The 19329-nt window shown below is 53.5% G+C and overlaps 5 protein-coding genes across 5 annotated transcripts; 1 reads left to right on the forward strand and 4 right to left on the reverse strand.

Annotated features, from left to right (window-relative positions):
- Positions 1 to 279: 279 nt before the first annotated feature.
- Positions 280 to 1826, reverse strand: HD553DRAFT_349688 (uncharacterized protein; the record flags this gene model as incomplete). The annotated part of the gene is made up of 8 exons (XM_046183475.1): positions 1666 to 1826; positions 1477 to 1609; positions 1065 to 1413; positions 921 to 1004; positions 797 to 831; positions 684 to 727; positions 382 to 614; positions 280 to 318 (listed from the first exon to the last, which is right to left on the reverse strand). The coding sequence occupies exons 1-8, from the start codon at positions 1685 to 1687 to the stop codon at positions 280 to 282; spliced, it is 939 nt and encodes a 312-aa protein (XP_046037154.1). The 5' UTR covers positions 1688 to 1826.
- A 284-nt stretch (positions 1827 to 2110) lies between these two features.
- Positions 2111 to 5430, reverse strand: HD553DRAFT_341602 (aspartic peptidase domain-containing protein; the record flags this gene model as incomplete). The annotated part of the gene is made up of 7 exons (XM_046182653.1): positions 2111 to 3128; positions 3196 to 3379; positions 3451 to 3474; positions 3551 to 3721; positions 3778 to 4381; positions 4461 to 4584; positions 4724 to 5430. The coding sequence occupies 7 exons, from the start codon at positions 5428 to 5430 to the stop codon at positions 2111 to 2113; spliced, it is 2832 nt and encodes a 943-aa protein (XP_046037155.1).
- Positions 5431 to 7547: 2117 nt separating this feature from the next.
- On the forward strand, positions 7548 to 8958 carry HD553DRAFT_323623 (uncharacterized protein; the record flags this gene model as incomplete). Its single annotated transcript, XM_046181412.1, has 2 exons — positions 7548 to 7931; positions 8125 to 8958. 2 exons carry the CDS (start codon positions 7548 to 7550, stop codon positions 8956 to 8958), a joined length of 1218 nt encoding a protein of 405 aa, XP_046037156.1.
- A 3275-nt stretch (positions 8959 to 12233) lies between these two features.
- On the reverse strand, positions 12234 to 16018 carry HD553DRAFT_225578 (DDHD domain-containing protein). Its single transcript, XM_046177267.1, has 13 exons — positions 15245 to 16018; positions 15006 to 15164; positions 14355 to 14929; positions 14218 to 14290; positions 14005 to 14153; positions 13745 to 13941; positions 13567 to 13676; positions 13406 to 13506; positions 13324 to 13343; positions 12926 to 13264; positions 12727 to 12850; positions 12598 to 12660; positions 12234 to 12503 (listed from the first exon to the last, which is right to left on the reverse strand). Exons 1-13 carry the CDS (start codon positions 15925 to 15927, stop codon positions 12409 to 12411), a joined length of 2688 nt encoding a protein of 895 aa, XP_046037157.1. The 5' UTR covers positions 15928 to 16018; the 3' UTR covers positions 12234 to 12408.
- A 109-nt stretch (positions 16019 to 16127) lies between these two features.
- HD553DRAFT_310258 (acetyl-coenzyme A transporter 1-domain-containing protein) lies at positions 16128 to 19057 on the reverse strand. Its single transcript, XM_046179827.1, has 9 exons — positions 18363 to 19057; positions 17963 to 18218; positions 17445 to 17853; positions 17038 to 17371; positions 16882 to 16957; positions 16779 to 16820; positions 16629 to 16710; positions 16392 to 16553; positions 16128 to 16324 (listed from the first exon to the last, which is right to left on the reverse strand). Exons 1-9 carry the CDS (start codon positions 18863 to 18865, stop codon positions 16284 to 16286), a joined length of 1905 nt encoding a protein of 634 aa, XP_046037158.1. The 5' UTR covers positions 18866 to 19057; the 3' UTR covers positions 16128 to 16283.
- Between the last annotated feature and the right edge of the window lie 272 nt (positions 19058 to 19329).

A 19329-nucleotide genomic window follows, 5' to 3' on the forward strand; every position in this document is an offset into this window, starting at 1 on the left:
AGTGCTTGAGTTAAGGTCAAGGTCAAGGGATGATCTATCGACGATCCGCAGGAGTGCCATATCCCTGGTCAACGGACATTCGGGGTTTGAGGCCCTCAGCCGCTTCCCTTGCACCTTTACGCAGTGAACCAAGTTTATTTTACAGCACAGCTAATCTCGTTTCGATAGCACACACCATACGGTAGGGTTTAGCGAGAATTTCAGAGGACGCTCAATTCGTTATCCTCACAACGCGGAGTCGCACACTGAGTCTGATACGCTGGATACCGCACGCGCTTGTTAAATGTCCAACAGCAGCTTGATGATCAAACGAGAGTACTGTGTCCGAGTATATGGTTAGTGAATCCATACCAACGATGATCCTCCAGGCGTCACACTCACCCCGTCCCTAGAGCCATACCCGGTCAACCCAATGATGATCGCTAGCGTCGAAATAACAGCCATGACCCTTTCGTGGCTTAACACAAACGGCCCAACAAGCGGAATATCGCCTGTCATATCGATCATCTCCGCCAGGATCCAGAAGCTGAAGACGTTCTCGCATATCTTTCTATAGTCTGGGCTGGTGGTCGGCCAGAGGATGATTCGGAGGCTGTACCAAACTTTGAAGGTGTCTGCTCGAGGACGAGACCGTGTTCAGTGCGGGTGGACCGTGTAGGAGGATAGTGGTAAATTGTACCAACTCATGAATTCCAGCGCTATTCCGAGCCCGTTGTAGCCCGCTTGACTAGAACAGACGAGGTCAGTGCCCTGTATTTGCACTGTCACATCGGCGGATTCTGTATCCCCAACTCACTGTAAGATGACGAGGATCGCGGTCGAAGAGAGCCACTGCGGTTTAATCGAAGAGTGAGGATATATCAATAGTCTTTCTTCATCGAATAGATTTCAAACAGATGCATTGGTGGGAGAATACCTACGATTTGCTCTATTCGGATCCGCATGCCACACCTGGAAGCGATAACTTGCACTGATTCGTGCAGTCCCGGAACGATATGCCGAGCCTGACGATAGCCGATTCGTCGGTATCCAGTATTAAGCTTCTCATGTGTCACTGAACTCACCAACTTATCCAGACCGCCGAAATCATTGATCTTCTCAAATGATACGAGCGGTGGAAAGATCACTTGCGAAACCCCCGATCGACCCAGCTGTAACATCATGTGGCCTACGATTACGCCGTTCCCGAGATTATAGGTCATCAAGCTAGGAATGATGAGGCACCAAGCTGGGCCCAAGAAGGAGGAGACTGATAGATGCTGTAGGATCGACAAGATGATCTTCATGAAGAGGACCATATGCAGTGCCATGGCTTTTTGAGGGTGGAGAATCCCGTAGCCAGTGATGAGATATGTGTTCCACAGGGTGTAGATGGTTGATGAGAAGTAGAGACCTAACGTAGGCGATACGAAGCTGCCGAAAGGTCTCTGTATGAGCCGATAACGGCGCCAAACCAAGCATTAGGAATATTCTTACGACAGGATCGATGTTGTGCTGAGAATGGAGGTCAGTAGCTGGCGGCCGCTCATCTTCCATGCTTTGCTGATGGGCAGGACGTGCAAGAAAGCTGGAAGAGAGTATCCGAAGTCCTGAGCGGGCGTCCCTTTTGCTGGAGTATGGCTCCTCAGCTTTCTAGCAATTCACTCGAGACGCCGTTGCACTCACTCGGCATCTTTCTCCTCAACATAGTGGAGATGGTTGCGATGGGTTAGGGAGAAATCGTGGCTTTGGCGGTCGTTCAAACGAGGACGATCTACGTTTGATAGCGGTAGAGACCCGTCTGTGTGTCCAGTTGTAAGCTTGAATGTAGTAGTAGATACAACAGTGTATTGTCCGGCATTGATGCGTATCTCGAGAAGTTTATCGGGTCGATATACGAGGGCTGAAACAAGAAAGGGAAAAAGGAGAGCGGAGCCTATCAAAGGGGGGAATCCGCTTACGTAACCATAGCTGGGAATCCAAAACAGGCTGAGCGTATGCCGACGATTAGAGCTGGATTGACAAATAAATATCCAAAAACATGCTCATCGCTACATATTCACTACCAACCGTCCGTTCCATAATCTGTACTACAATATGCCAAAGCGCTACAGCACGTCTCACCACCCGCTCACAACCGCCGACCTTGCGCCGGGTCCGTGATCCTCAAGATCGACCCGTCCGTAAAGTCCCCACTTTTACTCCCTCGCTCCGGGCTTCGGATGCCCAACTCGTAGTGGTCCGCGAGGAGAGCCTCCCGGGAAGGCGAAGCGGGCTGATCTGCAAACCGCTTCGAGGCCATAGGTGGGAGTTCATCCTCCTCTTGAATGGTCGTCCTAGTGGTGGTACTCGTGGCCATGGTCGAGGCGGATCCAGTGCGATCGTGCGTCTGGACCCCGTCTCTGTCGTAGCCCACCCCACTCACAGCCCTCCCGCTGGAACGCGTGTCTGTCGCCTTCCACCCGGTGGGCGGGTAAGCCCCTTCCCAGGCCGAGATCCTCGCTCGGCTCCTTCTCGCCGCCAGACCGTCTGCAGATCGAGTCGTCGCCTCCTTTTCCAGCGTTGCAATCCCGTCCGTGACGTCCGATTTGACCGGGTCGTAGTCGGCCTTGGCCCCTCCCGCCGTCACGCTATCGTCCGCGTCGGCCGACCAAGTGGTATCGACGTCGAAATCCGAGTATCCATCGATCATGCTCTTTTGCCTCTGCATGCTCTTGAACTTTCTAGCCCGTCTCGCCCGAGTCACGACGTCGACTTCCTCGTCCTCGTCGTCGAGCCCCGCACCGCCCCCCTCGCTCGGCTGAGACCCCTTTCTCTTGCGCGCCTTGGCTCCAAGTACGACGCCGTCTTGTCCATACTTGCGTCGGAGCCAGAAGAACCAGGCGCAAAAGATGCCACCGGCCAGGGCGACGAACCCGAGCACGACAGACAATGCGATGATCCCTCCGGAGACGGCTCTACCTGCGGCGCGAGGGTCCGGGTTGATACCGACGTTGCCAGAGGCGTCCGGTGTCAAGGGTTGATGCTGGTCCCGCACGGCGTAAAACTCCGAAGCCGCCTGGGTACTGTTGGTGAGCGAGACGAGACCGACGAGGGGTGGCTGCGATCGCGTCTTGGTCGAGCCGGCCGGGTACGTGTAGATCGAGTAGCTGCGAAGGGAAAGCCCGTACGTTCAGTCTTGCCCTCAGCTGTCGTCGTGGACCACCTCAAACTCACACATTCTTCAAAAAGGTGCTACCGAGAATGACGTCCCCTGCAGCCAGGCCATCCGCGTACTGCATGCTGCCGATGCAATTTTGCGTATCGCCCGTATTGTCCGAGAGGTCGAGCGGATGGATAGGATAGTCTTGCCCGTTGAAAGTAAAGCTGATGGACATGAGCTGAGTACAGGACATGTAGTCTGTGGGATGGGGTCGTGGGTTTAGCGAAGAATCACGAGCCGGTCGCGTTGAGGCTATACCGGCAACTCACATTTTCCGTCCGACGAGGGTCCGACTGGCACGTTGTCGAGAACGAACACAAACGTAAGTGGTGTTCCCAACCAGGCGACCCCTTGCCTCCGCATACTCACTCCCATATATGCCATAGATCGAATTCAAGAAATCTCGATTCCCAAACAACATCTGACTCCCTCCCGAATCGAGGACGGCGACCGGATAACTCTGCTGCGTGGTCGTGCTCGATGGCATACTGATCCGGTGATTTACAGGGGGTCCCGTCGAGGGGTCCGAGGGCCAGACCGCTAGCGTGCGTCGTCAACATGGTGGGCGTCTGGCGACAACGACTGATGCTACTCACCGACATTGACGGCCTGCAAGAGAATCCTCCAGTAAAGCGGCCCGTGCACCGACGTGACGACGGGGTTGTAACTCGGCAGACATTTCCCCGGACACAACGTCTCATCGTACATGCCCAACCCCAACGAGCTGCTCGTCCTCGTATCTCCCCTCCTCTCCAGACTCATCGAGACGTACCTCCCGATCGGCGCCCCTGGTCCGAGCCCAAACAGGTTTTCCAAAAAGGTCGCCCCGTCCGGCTGACCCGTCGTCGAACCGGGAATGAAACTCTGGATGATCGAGTTGGCAGGTAAAGCCAGCCCGAGGATCCCATCGAATTCACCTCCACTCAAATCTTCATCCGTCACCTGATCGGCAGCGATAAACGCCTGGAACCCGATGTCGAATCCCGTCGCCCCGCCCCGACCAGTCCCGTTGACGCTCGTCTCGATCTGGTCCTCCGTCACCCCAATCTGGAGCTCGTCCCAGTAGACGCTACCCGAAACGGACCCTTGGTGGTATTGCAGGTTGATATACTGCCCCGAATCGATACTCAACCCAGCGTTGAACTTGCGAACTCCTGAGCCTTTACAGTCCGAGGTCGTACACGTCGACGCGGCGATCCACTGCGGATGCGAGCCGGCGGACATTCACATCATCAGTCGCTGATTTTCATCATGTTGTAAATGACGACCCGCCGCTCACCAGATCGCTACTCCCCAAATCCACTGCCAACCTCATCGTCTGATACTCTCCCGCCCGTTTCCCCAGTCGATTCGTCGACGACCCCGTGCTCGCGTGCCCAAAGACGACCGGGACCGAGTATACCCTGCGAACGTCCCCGCAACGAAATGAAACAAAGCAAGAGCATCGTGATCAGTAACAACCCATTGAGCCTCCTGCGTCTCCATCTAATTGAGAGGCCGCGTAGGAACAGAGAGACACGGAGGCGCAAAACGCCGACTCACGACTGATCCACGTCGTCCCCTGCCAGCGTCAAGTTTGCAATCAACCCATTCTGTCCCTGTTCCAACGGTTGTCCCGCCACGGGCACGTAGACGGCCAGGGTGGGTGAACCGGGCAATGCGGCCGTAGCCGTAGGGGTCCACAAGTCCGAACTCGTCAGGGTGTAACTGGAGCTGGAGTTGAAGTTGTAGTCGGAGGAGGAAGGCGAGGGGGCAAGGGTGTTCGTGTCCGTGCTTGTAGGAGTTGCTGTAGCTTGCACATCGGTCCCGGAGAAAGAGGACGAGACGACGGGGATGATTCCCGTGTCCGTTCCAGTGAACGACTGAGATGTGGGCGTGGGGACGGGCATGCTCGTAGACGTCCCGCTAAAGAACAACGGTCTTGTGGTGGACGAGGCCGCCATCGACGAATCCACCCCGGGGCTAGTCGGCGATGCTCCGGTCTCGCTTCCCAAAGACTCCGAGCTGGGTGATTGTTGTGGTTGTCCTGGATCCTGTCTGACCTCCAAATGCGACCCACCCGCTCCTCTCCTGCCCCTCATCTCCATCTCCCGGTCATCCTTCCGAGTCCGCTCCATCCTCAGTCCAGACCCAGATCCAGAGCCTGCCTGGCCGTACCGTCTCGCCTGTGCCTGTAGCGTCGATGGACCGGGGCCAGGGCTGGCTGATCGACGAGCTTGACGGGAGGGGACCGAGGCTAGTTCAGGCATGTTCAGATCCGTCGGCGAGACAAAACAGTAAGTAGGTTGTCGACCGCGTGATCGTTGTTGTTCCCGGTTGTTTCTCGGTTGTCGAGGTCAAAGGTGAGTTGATGGTTTGATGAATCGCGAGGTCGATGTAGGTGAGGATGGTGGGTGTCGCTTTCGGCAAGTCCGGGTAGGACTACTTATCGGGCTCGCTCTTGATGCACTTCGCCAGACGTCCCAACAGTCAAAGGCGATGTTGTCGTCGACGTCGATGATGACAGAGCGCAGAATCGAATGGACGATGTTCGAAAGGACGACGTCGAAAGTCAGAGTATCCCCTTCTAGCTTTCGGCTCTTTCTGCCTCCTTTTTGCTAGTTGCCAGTTTCTTGGCGCTCGCTTTCCCCGGATGCTCGATGAGGGAAAAGACGCCGGTCCTCGTTCAACACGACCTAGATGGTACTGACTACAGGGATGTTTCTTCTAGCGTACGTAGGTCTAGCTTGTGACTAGCTGGAAGCTGGATTCCTCGTTCGACCTCGTATGTTGTTGTGAGTACATGTGAGGTCGGGGTGGTTGCTACCGGCCGGTGTACAACGAGGTGTAGCTAGGGGAGCTAGGGAGGCTGAGGAACCAATCTGGACACGACAGACGTTTTTCCGGTCACGACGTATCGATCAGTATTTGAATAGACACCGCAAAGTTGCAAATGAATCTATGCTTTGCTCACGTGACTCTTACCTTTGTCGAGCAATGATCCACCTCACATTGTTCCATGTATTGTTCTCTCGCTAAGATGCTTCCAAACGTTCCTCTCTTGATCTCTTGTCGATCATCCTCCTCTGCATCATTACGTTTCAGCTCGCAACAGGATCCTTACCTCGTTACCCACACTCTTTAAAGATCACACGCAAACATGCAAGCCTTCCTGTCTTCCTACAAAGATCAAATCTACGCTGTTGAGCAGCAGTTGATCAATTCTCCCCTGCCTTCCCCTATCAACGATGCGAGAGAACTGGATATCATAGAGATAGATCAAGATCCAGAGGATCATTTCGAGATAGCAGACTACATCAACGTTGAAGATGAAGGACCCCCCGCAAACATCCCTCCCGCCCCCACACCTTCCTTTACGACTATACCTCCCGCAATTTCTCCTCAAGAAACACTCAACGCGTTGATCGATCGGATCAATGCGTCAGCTCGATTACAAGGATATGCAGTACGGATCCTTAATACCACAAAAACCAGAGGCATAGTTCGAAGTGCATACATCTGCTGCACTTTAGAGGGGCATCATCGCGTCACTCATCCATACATAAAGACATTTGGTCGCATCCGTACGAAGCATCCTAGAAGCAAACGCACAGGTTGTCCGTTCAAACTTTACGCTCGCCTGGACGCAAATAAGAAGTGGATCTATACGCCGAAACATGTAGAACACAACCATGAGCCAGATGATACCCCTCGTACGCATCATCAGCATCGAAAACCTACCGATAATGAAAAGGATGCAATCATCGCATCATTTAACGCGGGAATTTCCGCCAGCAAGATCCTTGAGCTCGTACGACAACTCGCAGATCGAGAGCATCGTTCCACATATGTCTCGATTCGAGAGATCTACAACCTCAAGACACGGTATTTTTCCTATGGAAATCAAGGCAGGACCTTTACCGACGAATTGATGACGCAGCTCAAAGAGGCTGGATTCAATTTTAGACATAAAGTTGGTTCAGTCGGCGAATTGACGCACCTCATCATTACAGAGCCGATGGCACTCGCATTGATGCGACGTTATGGATACGTCTTATACATGGACTGCACCTATAAGACGAACATGTACCAGTTACCTTTGCTCAATGTGGTAGCCACGACTTGCGCAAACACGTCTTTTACCGTCGCATTCGCCTTTCTTGCAAGAGAGAAGGAAGTCGACTACTTATGGGCGATGCAATCTCTCAAGGCAATCATGGGGGAGGATCTACCTGTCGCAACGGTGCTCACAGACAATGAGAAGGGTCTACGCAACGCATTGTCGACTACATTCCCCGAGTGGAATCAGTTACTCTGCATTTGGCATATCAACAAGAACATCGTAACGAATTGCAAACCGGGCCTAGCAGAGGAAACATTCAACGCAATGTTGGCCGGATGGACTGCTATCGTTCAAGCTCCTACTCAAGAATGCTTTGCATCGATGCTTGAAGACTTCACAAAGCTCTATGGCATTGATAAACCGCTTACATCCGCTGCATGCACGTACATGGTCAATCTTTTCAAGGACAAACAGCACTTTACGAAACATCTCACCAACGGATTGTTACATTTCAACAACATCGCAACGTCTGTAGCGGAAAGTTCCCATGCAGCGATAAAGAGGTCTTTGAATGGCACCACAGGGAACCTCTTCCAGACTACGAAGAACGTTCTCCGATACATGAGTGCAACACAAGCAAAGATCTTTCTCGAGCATGCGATTGAACATCGCGCCAAGTTGTTACACTTGCCTGATTGCTTTGCTCTTGTGAGTCGAATCGTTTGTCAGGATCGATGCGAGACTCACATACTGGTTATAGGTTCGAGGGAAAGTATCTCGGCGAGCGATCCTGTTGGTGCTAGAACGGTCTTACTATCCTGCGAAGAGTGCTTTGAAGAAGGAAGTTCCTCTTAATCCTTGCTCTGGAGGGATGCGATCGTCATTGGGATTACCTTGTCAGCATGATTGCGACGATTACATCCAGAATCGAAGACGCCTACCGTTTGTTCTGGACGACTTTCACCCGTACTGGCACATCGTACAAGAGAGCAGTTTGGTACAAGACGCAAAGAAGATTGGGAAATATACACCTCGTATCGATCCTCGAGAGTTCTTCCATATCGAAGAAGAAGTGGAAACTTCCACTGCACCTCGGATCAACAATCCTTACTTGGAGGAACCATCTGAATCATCGATACGGGAGAACGACTCGCCAACAGTCTTGAACCCTGCTCGAAAGGCAAAGATTGGACGTGTAACAACCGTTCGACCGAGCCAAACGGATGGCACAATCGCATCGTTGCCTCGTTCACAACAACCATCTGCTACAGAACGTTTGCAAGGGGTCGTTCCTCCTCAAGACATCTACGCACCCACAGCTTCGACCCAACGCGTACGAAGTGCTCATGAGAACGTCGAGAAGCCCAAAACTATTCGGAAATGCGGCGCATGCAAGCAGCCAGGTCACAACAAGAACAGTCGCAAGTGCAATAAGGGGAACGAAGCGAGGCTGCTTCAAATGGTATCTAGCTCACAAACGGCAGAGCAAAGATCCCTCTCGACTTTACAACACTCTCAATCACAAGCAACCATGCAAGGCGTCGTTCCTTCCTCCAGCTTTGCAGGGTATCAGCACGTCGTCAGGCCGCTGGCTTCCACGTCATCGTTGCTCCTGGCAACAGCAAGTCAAACTTCCCACGCGTCAATCCCTTTCATGTCTATGCCTCCACCACCTTTGGCTATGACGCAACCACGCATCGACACGCAGGGAAGGCAGCAGTGGACGATGCAATAGATGTTTGATGAACATCGACGCGTCCGCTCCTGTTTCCGCCTGTACCACCAACGTTTCATCTTCTCCTTTGTCGTCGCATCAATCCTACGTTCCTTTGGTTCGCGTTCATCAAGTTCTTTCTTTGTTTACATCATCGGTTAGAGGAACAACGCGTCATGACAAAAGGAAAACAACAAAACTCCTTATCGACGCGCTGGATACATATATCTCTCCTTTCCCTCTCATTCATTCATCAACACGACTTTCCTCTCGACTACAACACATCCTTACCTCGCATACATGCCCCCCAAGTTTGTCATAGATGAAGAAAGCCCTCTCAATCCCAAGAATCGATCTCCCTATACGGAACTCGAGCAGATCGTGGAGGACGATCGAAACGGCGTGTGAGTAAAACTGACTTTTCCTGCTTAGAGATGATTCTGATCGTTCCCTCGAATCGATTGTACAGCAAGTTTGAGGATATCTTCGGCCTACGAGGAGTTCTAAGGCGAAATCACGGCTACGTAGGACCATCTCAGTCTCTCGACCAAGCCGTCGCATTGATGTCGAGCGAAGTTCCTGTCCCCCCCTTTGGCCAAGTTCCCCCTCCCGCTGGCGAACAGCCTGTCGCGTCTGGGAGTGGAGGTGGGAGTCTCGTTCCCGAACCCCCTCTGTGAGTTGTTTCTTTCCCATTCATCGATGCGAGAGGTCGTTTCTGAGTATCATTGCTGTGGTTTGTTAGCATCGATATATGGTCGGCATCGTTCCTCCTGATCGACAAACCGGCCAGTCTGGCCTCCCCGACGATCTCGATCTGGCCCGCCGCGTTCCACACCCTCGCTCATTGGCAAGACGAGTGGCAGAAGGCTCTCCAGGAGGGCGACGATGAGTCGGGAAAGAGCTCTCCAACGAAGAAGAGGAAGGTTGCGCAGCTCCTGTCTCCTGGGAAGAACAAGAAGACTTCGCAGGCGGATTACGGGCCTGAACTCGGTATCGATAAGGAGAGGGTCTTCCGACTCTCGACTGGATGTTACATCGCGAATATCCAGACCGAGAAGCTGAAGGGTGTTATAGCGATCACGTGACGCGTCGGACGCGCCGTACGCGACTCCCGTATGCGACTCCCGTCGGGGGTACTTTTCGGTGTTGTTGTTTTGATGTAGAACTAGTACCTCTGTAATAGCTCTACATCCGTTATTACATTTAGATGTCTACCCGTACCTTGCCTCATTCCTGCGTCCCGTCAGCCTGTCAGGGGGGACCCCCGCCGGGGGTCGCTCCCGGGCCTTACAAAGGGGGTCAAGAACGCCCCTCCCATCAAAAGGAACGATAAGCGAAGTGAGTTTTTATGCATCGATGCTTTGCAAGATTGGTATTCATCAATGCTGATGTTCGATTTCACGCATGATAGTTATCCAAGAGTTGCTCCGTGAGCAAAAGCGACCGGTCTTGCCGACCCAACCCCCCGAGGAATGGAACGACTGGATCGTTCTGGACGAGAGCGGGATGCCCGACACCAACCAGATCAACGCCTACTTGGTAAGTTTACTGTTTTGTATCTGAGTCGCATCGATAAGACGTATCAAAGCTAATTCATCGTTGCTTCTGTTCTTAGATGCGTTATCAAGGCGGGTGGAGGTTGTGTTGCGGTCGATGCTTCGACATTTCGGGATCGGAACTTCCTCCCGTATACAACCTTCCCAACGATCTGATGGATGTCGAGGGCAAGGTGGGATACAGCGTTAAGTTCCCTCCCTTGCTCAAGTGCGTCCAATATGGGACGGTTTATCTTTGCCGCGGAACGATCACCGCCAGCCAAACCGCCGCAACGTCGGGGACCTGTGGTCCATGCAAGTCGACTGGCAAGAAATGCGACCCACTCCCCTCGCTCCACGGTCCGGCGCATGCAAACGCCAACACCCATCCGTGGGAACGACACACCTCGCTGCTCCGTAAGCTTCTTTACCGCGGACAGTTGAGCAAGGCCGAAACGCTCGAGATTGGGAGGCAGATCTTCGAGATCGAGAGGAACGAGCTGTGCCACGGCTCGCATGGCCACGATACGGGCCATGTTTGCGTCTTGCACGCCCCCTTCTTCGAAGCTGCTGATCAGCCCGTCGAAGAGGAGCTCGAGGATCTCGAGGATGATTGATGGTTCGGATCGTTGCGACTTGGTTGGGTTTACGGGTTCGTGCGCTTTGATACGAGGTTTTTTTGATCTTTCTACGTTATAATGGTGATGTGTTCTTGTAGGGGGCGCTGGTCGTCCCCGGTTCATCGATGCGAGGGGTCGTTCCCTCTTTTTTTTTTACAATATGTTATTTATGAGACGTTCTCCAAAGCATTGATGCGAAACAACTAACCCACGTGAATGAATGCGGAGGTAAACACACACGGGTAGACTATTTGCAACTTTGCGGTGTCTATTCAAATACTGATCGATACGTCGTGACCGGAAAGAAATCTGTCGTGTCCAGATTGGCTCCTGGGAGGCTGCTGACTTGCGCGGTGGCGTAGCCTAAGCCGAGGCTGGGCATGCGGGCAACTCTCGCAAAACTCGCCGAACACCTCTCAACTACAACGTACACGGGTCACCTGATCGGTCAGTAATTCAGTAGCACAACAACACCAAGCACCGAGGACTAGCAAATAACAACAACACCCCGAACAGAGGACCAGCTACGTCGATGTCTCGTGCTTCCCATGCGATCATCCGATGATTTACGTTTCGCCTCCGATTTTCCCCGCTCCCTCGCCAACTCCGATTTCTAGCCCCTAAACCCAGCTCGATGGCCCGGTCCCGCCTGTCCGACATCTACCACAGGAAACACGAGCACCTTCTTGAGATCTGTACTGCCAGCTGCCATATTGCTCTGCGATCTGCGATGCACGGAAATGTTTGCCCACACGCACGTAGGTCTCGAAGCGGCCACCCCCCCCACCAAGCGGCGGAGTGTCACCCGCGCAACCTAAATCGCGTCGAGGGCGTTTCGTATGCCTCGGGACCGAAACCGAAAAGGCACCAACCGAGACACGTATCACAAGCCACCAGACCGATCCACCGAGAATATGGGGAAGGCGCATGTTTGATGTTGACTTGACAGATTTGCGTTCATCCTGACGATTGGTGTTCAGATCTGTGCTTTCTACTTGCCGAAGCGATCATGCCAGTTCAATCTCAGCTTTCGAAAGTTCCGGTAACGATATGTGTATCGGTGGTGCAACGGTTATCTTGACAGTAATGATCTGTATCACCTGAAGAGCGGGTGTGGGACCAGCTCCCTCTTTGCTTCGTTCTTTATGGGTATTTATTATATCGAAGTCCCTTGCAGCTACTCCTGCTTGCCTCGGTCTCCCTGTTACGTGTATAGAGATCCAAGAACGGTGATCAAACAAGCCATCTATATCCTCTCCTCTACCAACCTCGGATCTCTGATCTCGAATATCTAGCCGAACGATTCGCAACCACGCTCACACCGTGTCTTCAGCCCCGACGATCCCGACTCCATGTTGTCTCGCCAGTCCCATCCCGGTGCGCAAGAGGTCGAGCTTGGTCGAATAGATCTCTATAAGACGACAAGGGGAGAAGACAGCATCAAGGTGGGCGTGCATCAGCGTCGCTAAACTTGGAAGGTAATGAGGAGAAGATTGACGACTCGCCTGCTAGCATGAACGCTCCGAAACTGGGGTCCGACCAGTACGCTCCGTGACTCGTCAAGGCGTCTGCAATCGCAACATCGCCATCAGCCTCTGGCACCTATCGCATCTCCAAAGCAACTGATGCCTCACCCAAGTACTCGCTCATCCCGGCGCTGGGCAACATGAAATCAATGTTCCCATGAGGATTCAAGGCGTTCAATCGTCGTTCGCCTCGAGAGCCTTGTAAACGTTCTTCACCGGCAGGACCCATCATCTGTGCGCGCGCAACGTTTCAGTTCGATATTCTTCCTCGCACACGATGAAACGGCGATGATGCGCCCCGACGCACCTCGATACCGCTTGGCAACCGGACCATGATCGGTTTCCTCTGCAGTTCGGTCCCCGGCGCACCCCCGGCGTCCTTGTTCCCCTTGTTGGGCGTGCCGCTCCCGCTACTGCTACTGGTGATGAACGGGATCCCGTCAAAGTATTTGCCCAAATCCCTGATCGGGTCGGTCACGGTCGCGTAAAATGGCGACGTGACGCTCGTGATCGGGAGTGGAGGGCGATCACGTGCGATCTCCGAGTCGACCGTGGCCGTGAGGGTATAGGCGACGGGGTCGGAATAGTGGCAGATGTTGTAAAGACTGTCGACGGCCATGCATCCGAATCGTCCAGCGCGGTCGAGCTGCGGGGAGAGGCGTTAGCGTGCAGCCTAGCGTTGGCTCAATCGCGGTCATGACCTACAGCCTCGTCTGGCGGCGAATCTAGAGACCGAGGGTAGTCAGCAACCGCCTTGGCAACATAACGGTCTCTGCCATCAACTCACGCATCGTCCGCTCCCTTCCCTTTCGAGGGATGATCTGCGCCTGGTCAATGTGCAAAAAGATGCCCAGAGGTGATCCGCAGAGGAACAGGTTCGAGGTGTTGCTATGCGCACAAATTTCAATCAGCTTGTATGCCTCGCATGCGCTACCTCTCCGTACTCACAAGATGAACTGCGTCTTGGCGTCATCTTTAACGACCTTGGGCAGATCCGCTATGGGAGGCATCTGTGTCGGCTGATTGGACAGGATGTGGGCTGCCAACGCGGACCCCAGCTGCAACGAGTCGCGCGAGCTAATCAGCACTCACTCTTCCAACCAATTTACCTCCAAGAGACACTCACGGAATGACCGATGATATGCACTCGACCTTTGCTGTCGAACCCTGGATTCCTGGCACACCACATTCGGTAGGCCTTGTTCGCCTGTACACATACGGCCTCGATCATCGACTGCCGATGCTGAGACATGAACAAGGGGACGTCGAGCAAGACCGAGTTGGTGATCTGTCTGATTGCTGGAATCTTGGGGAGCGTGATGTCTGTTGAGTGTCAGTCGTTCCAGTAAGCGCGGTCTCGCTTGCGGTGACAGCGTCGGCCCGTACCTGACATGGTGAACCTGTTATCTAGTCCATGTTGAACATCCTCGTCTCCACGTTCGGCCAGCTGCAACGAGGCTCGCCATTGGATGGGCAAGATCTGCACTCGGCGATCTCGTATTATGCTAGCAAGAGCCGGGTTTGCCGATTGTTGCCTAGAGGTTCAAAAAGCCTTGTCAGCTCACTGGACGAGACGATGCAATACGAGCCAACACCTACTTCATAACCTGTCGGAGCATGTTGGTCGCATAGACAAAGTTGAATCCTTCGTACGTCGTCGCGAGCTGCTGACCTGCGGGGCGATTGGCACTTTGAGCCCATCTAGAGACCAAGCTCGCAACCCTCTTCTGACGTACCTATGCCGTGGATGACCAAAATCAAATCGGTACATTCCTCCGCATCGTCCTCGTCGGCGGTCATGGGAATCTGCTCCTCATCTAGAGCGTCCTTGACCTGCGGTTTCTTCTTCTGATACGTCTCTCCCTGTCCGTTGAGCGATTCTTCCATGATCTGGGAGACCTGCCGGTTGGGCCGTGGTTGCGGCGGTGGCACCAATAAGTCTGATTTGACTTCGTTGTTGCCAGGCGCAGGTTGAGACTTTTTCAGCCCCGCACTCCCGATCGCAAAGTCGAGGCTCTTTCTCAATCCCGATTTGGCTTTGGTCTTTTCCTTTGGCTTATCCTTGGGTTCCGCTTCCTTGTCCTTGTCTTTGTCCTTCTTGTCCTCGTTGCCGGCGCTGATGTTGCTGCTAGTGCTCCCTCTGCGGGAACTCGTGCTGCCCCTTCTGGACCCCGGTGCCGAGACAGACAGCTTCTTCTCGTGTCCACTACCTCGTAGAGCAGCCGAATATCCCCGGTAGACGGTAATTCCGCCCGGCTTGCTTCTGAACGAGGTCCAGAACAATTTGTTCAGGTAGGAACCCATTCCGGATCTAGTAAAGGGGTGCAATTCTACGTCAGCACATTCGTCCTACCATGCGGCGACCGATCGACATCGCTTCGACTGACTGAACAAACTGCCCGCACTCCTTGTTCTGGTAGACCACGCTCGTGCCAACATTGAACTTGGCTGGCATGGGATACTTTAGTTTTTCTTCTGCCGAAGCTCCCTGTTCGATGGCTTTCTGTAGCTCTTGAGGGTAAGATGGCAGCCAAGGTTTGATCTCCCTAGGTCGCATGAAAACATGAATACGTCAGACTCGACCAAACTCGGCCAGGAAGCAGTCATTGCTCTCGCAGGCACTCACTGATAACCCTTCTCGAGCTCTTCGGCTAGTTCCCAGCTACACGGCTTGGTCTCGTCCTCCAAGAACCAGGTGGCTCGGATGACCGGTACCCGCGCTCCCGTATGAGCCCAAAAGACGGGGAACAAAGACATTGTCGTGAGGTCCACCTCGAACAACCCATCCTGAGCAACAGGAACTCCCTTGATCTTGTCATAATCCTCCTCCTCCGGGGTATCATCCGGTATAGGCTCGATAGGCTGTGAATCCGGATCAGGGTACTTGTCCGCATCCATGCTCGGAGTCGCGCTGGGTCTCCTTCCGACGTTCCTGTCCATGTCCGACATGTCCCCCACCAAAACCTCGCCTTCCTTGTACTCCCTCTTCTCTCCCTTGCGATCCTTGTCTGTTGAGCCACTGGAAGCAGTAGCAGTAGGCTCTTCCTTCTTGTCCTCCTTCCACTCGCCCATCTTGCGCAAAGCAGCCTCCCTTTCGGCCGGCTTGAGAGCGTTGAATGCCGCCTCGAGATTCTCATTCTCAAGCACAGAAAAGGCCGCATAGGTGATAGTCTTGGTCTGTGTAAGAGGCGTCGAAAGCAACGAGAGATGGGAAGAGCCGGAATGTGACCAGCGAAAGTCGAGCTTCGGCGGAATGCGGCAATCTTCCTCGTCAATTTCGAGCGCCGAGCCCGACAGTTTGGGAGGCATCTTCGAGAGGGTCTGGATGATGTTCTTGTCGGTGTTTAGACTATGCTTTGCAAGGTAAAAAATTGCATGACAAGTTCCAGGTCGAGCCACCTTCCACGACACCACTTGCCACTTGATCACTTTCGAATCGAACCTCTTTCAACCAACCTCTTCCGACTCGCAAGTTACGTCACGCGGGAGGACGAAAGTAGCTTATGTGCCTGGATTCGTAAACTACCTCCCATCCTCGACAGACTTGGACATGGGCAACAACGACATCGCTTCAACAGCTGGGCACGAACCCCTGGATGCCTCATGATCGCACGCAAACCTGGTTGTTACAAGTTTACAAATCTCGCCTCGTCGACAAACCCGATCTAGGTCGGGATCTTGACCCTCCATGCAGACATTGGCAGATCTAGCGAAAAATGACGCCGCCATACGTCAGTGACGCGATCATTGATACGGCTCGGCTTTGAACTCACTCTGAAGTCGGCGTGTCGTTGGCAATACGAAAGTGACCAGCAAGATCACACCCACCGCGATACATATCATGGACATGGCATAGTACCCATCCCGCTCGGTCACGCATACGCCGCCTTCCTGAGCGCAGATTGCCCGACCGTGGTCCGAGATGCACTCGGCCGCTAAGGCAAGCACGGAGGGGAGCTATCTGTCAGATCAAGTCGATGTTGCGGTTCCCCGGGAGTGCCGCGACGAACCTCGTAGCGATATCACGCCTGATTCTTCCTTGATTCGACAGGACGATCGGCTAAAGTAGTCGATGCCTTTAAGGACGACGGGCTGCGGCAGGGGTGAGGGATGCTTTAGCATCGTACTCGCCCAGAAAAGGTTCGATGGGAATGACTCACCTTTGGCCAAGTTCCACCGAGGTTCGTTACAGTGTTCAGGAGCTGGTGGTCGGGTTGTTGTCAGAAAGACATTTCGGGCGAATCGAATTGATGCTGTACTTGCCGTCATGTAGGTCCCTCCGATCAGGGGGTCGGCGATTTGGGTGTGGAACGCCGTGACACCGACAAATTGCACGGTGCTATAGAGACCAGCCACGACCGAAAAAAAAAACGCCAGTTCATTAGCATTTGCCCTTTGACCCCACGACCTCGCACTCACCTAGCGAAACTGCCCATCAGGGTGATCGCGATAAACGCTCCCATATACCCTGGCCCCACATGTCCCTCGGGAAACACGTAAAACAAGACCATGACCATCGCCGCGATGGCATACCTCGGCCAGAAGGCCTGTTGCCACGCGCTCAACGGTTGGTCTCCCCTCGACCATTTGGCAGCGACTGAAGCGCCCAACAGCTCAAAGGGCGTATTGAGCAGGTGAATCGCGGCAAAGTCCTCGTTGCGTAGACCCTTTTCCATGAATTTGTAGGCAGAGGACTCGAGGGCCTGAAAACCGAATTTGGCGACCAAATGAACGGCCAGGAAGGATTGAATATCTGTCAAAGCAGAGAGGCATGGCGGCGATTCACTTGAGCAAGGTCCCAGATGCTCCAGGTAGTCTGCACTCACTCTTCAGCTTCAAAATACTGCCCATGACGGTGTACACCTTGCGAACGTCGAGATCGGGATCATCATCGCTCGTTGGCTCTTCCTTCTTGCCAAAGGCCAACCAGAGGGTGAATACCAGGTAAACCCCTGCCCAAAACTTCAAATACCCCTCGAGCGTGATCGCAGGCTCGATACTAGGTACTCTTCGCAACCAAGTATTCGAAAACTCTACACTGTTGAGCGCGAGAAACACGGTGTTGCTCAAGGTGGATCCGATGGTGAGACCGATCGTCTGGGCAGTCGAGGCGTAGGAGAGGTTGGGACCGGATAGTAACGTGAGCGCCCAGCCGTCCACGGCAATGTCTTGGGTCGCAGCGAAAAAGATGAACATGACAAAGATGAATGTCAAGAAGTGGACGTCGATCTCTTCCTATGGACGGTGGGGAAGGGATGCAATTCCAAGCTTCAGCCAGTCGTCCCCCGCTTGTTGAAACCCGAGACAAGCCGAAACTCTCGTCGAGATGGACCGCCTCACATACCGCATCTATCCAACCCTGTACCCGACCTCCGACGATCCACATGGTCACGGCCAAGACGATCTGCACGGGTACGATCCAGCTCTTCCGTCTGCCCAGCCGATTCCAGAACCAAGCGTCTACAATCGGGCTGTAAAGCAGCTTGAGACTGTACGGCCACGAACTCAGGCTGAAGAGGGCGAGTTGGGAGTAGGAGACGTGGGGTTTGAGAAGAAAGGGGATTGTACCAAAGGTCAAACCTATTGGGATGCCCTGCAGTCTGGGCGATGCGGCAGGGAGTCAGTCGATCGGCCGGACCTCCCGAGCGAAGTGGGATCTCTAGTCACTCACAGGTCTGGAAGATGATGAACAGATATCTCGACAGATCAGCATCTTCCTTGTACAACCTCGTATGCAAATTGACTTACAAAGCATAACAAGCAAGATGAAAGCCTTTTTATCCTTTCCCGTCAATCCTGCTGATTCTGCCTGATCTGATTCTTGCCTTGGTTTCTCGAACACGACCTGCCCATCCTTTTCTCTTCGAGTTTCCAGACCTAACCCTAGTCCCAAGCCGCCCAACCCAGCCGTCCCTTCGCTATTGGCTGTGTCATTGATCGGCTGATCCGCTCTGGCAGCGGTTTTGCGTTGTCTCGTCCCGGCGTCCTCGTTCCCCGCTGGGCCACCTCCAGGAAGGGGAAACGTTCCCAGAGTGGGCGACAAGTACCCTGACCTCTGTCGTATATGCGTCTTTTCATACATCTCTCTGTCGTGTGCACCCTTGCTGTCGTGATATAGCTGGCTTTGCGGTCGTGGACGGTAATGCGTGTTGTGGCCGTCGTCAAGAGGTAGTCCTTGTTCGAGGTATGCAAGGGGGTCTTGAAGATTTCTAGGTCGTACAGAGCTTTCTGATGGGCGAGGTAGCATGAGAGGGTCGTCAAGTTGGGAAAGGAACGGTCGAACCGGAGATTATGCCTGACAAAGGATCAATCGAAAGGGGAACCCTTCGAATGTTTTGCCCGGATGGACGGCGGTGACGTGGAACCGGCAGAAGGAGATGATTTCTAGGTCTCAGCTATCAGTTCATGGCTATAACAGAGTACGAGGTGACCTCTGTGTTCAGCAGCGATACAAATGTAGACATCTCATCTTGCATCTTGTATGTAGTGGACGTGCGTCATGTCACCGAGCGGGGCTCTCGCTCCCAAGATCTGGCTGGCTGCTGGCTGCTGCACTTTGGAAATGACCTCTCTCGCAAAGCTCTTTCTCGATGGAGACGCAATGAGCAGGTCACCATGTATTATCCAATGCCATTGACGAACGGTTTGAAGACAGGTACTTGTCTATGGGCTATGGGCTAAGGGAGAAGTTGATCGAAATCATTCGGCTTC

This window comes from Filobasidium floriforme (genome assembly GCF_021052385.1).
Source record: "Filobasidium floriforme strain CBS 6241 chromosome Unknown HD553scaffold_9, whole genome shotgun sequence".
In the NCBI taxonomy this organism is placed as follows: Eukaryota; Fungi; Basidiomycota; class Tremellomycetes; order Filobasidiales; family Filobasidiaceae; genus Filobasidium; species Filobasidium floriforme.

Excerpts from the sequence above, each read along its gene's own strand:
- HD553DRAFT_225578 (XM_046177267.1), bottom strand. The coding sequence starts at position 15,927 with ATGCCTCCCAAACTGTCGGGCTCGGCGCTCGAAATTGACGAGGAAGAT. Across the intron at positions 14,930-15,005 it reads GAGTGCGGGCAGTTTGTTCA|ATCCGGAATGGGTTCCTACC; the intron begins GTCAGTCGAAGC and ends CCCCTTTACTAG. Across the intron at positions 12,504-12,597 it reads CGGAGCGTTCATGCTAGCAG|AGATCTATTCGACCAAGCTC; the intron begins GCGAGTCGTCAA and ends GTCGTCTTATAG.
- HD553DRAFT_310258 (XM_046179827.1), bottom strand. The coding sequence starts at position 18,865 with ATGCTACCTCGCCCATCAGAAAGCTCTGTACGACCTAGAAATCTTCAA. Across the intron at positions 16,958-17,037 it reads CTGATGGGCAGTTTCGCTAG|CACCGTGCAATTTGTCGGTG; the intron begins GTGAGTGCGAGG and ends TGGTCTCTATAG. Across the intron at positions 16,325-16,391 it reads AACGACACGCCGACTTCAGA|ATCTGCCAATGTCTGCATGG; the intron begins GTGAGTTCAAAG and ends ATTTTTCGCTAG.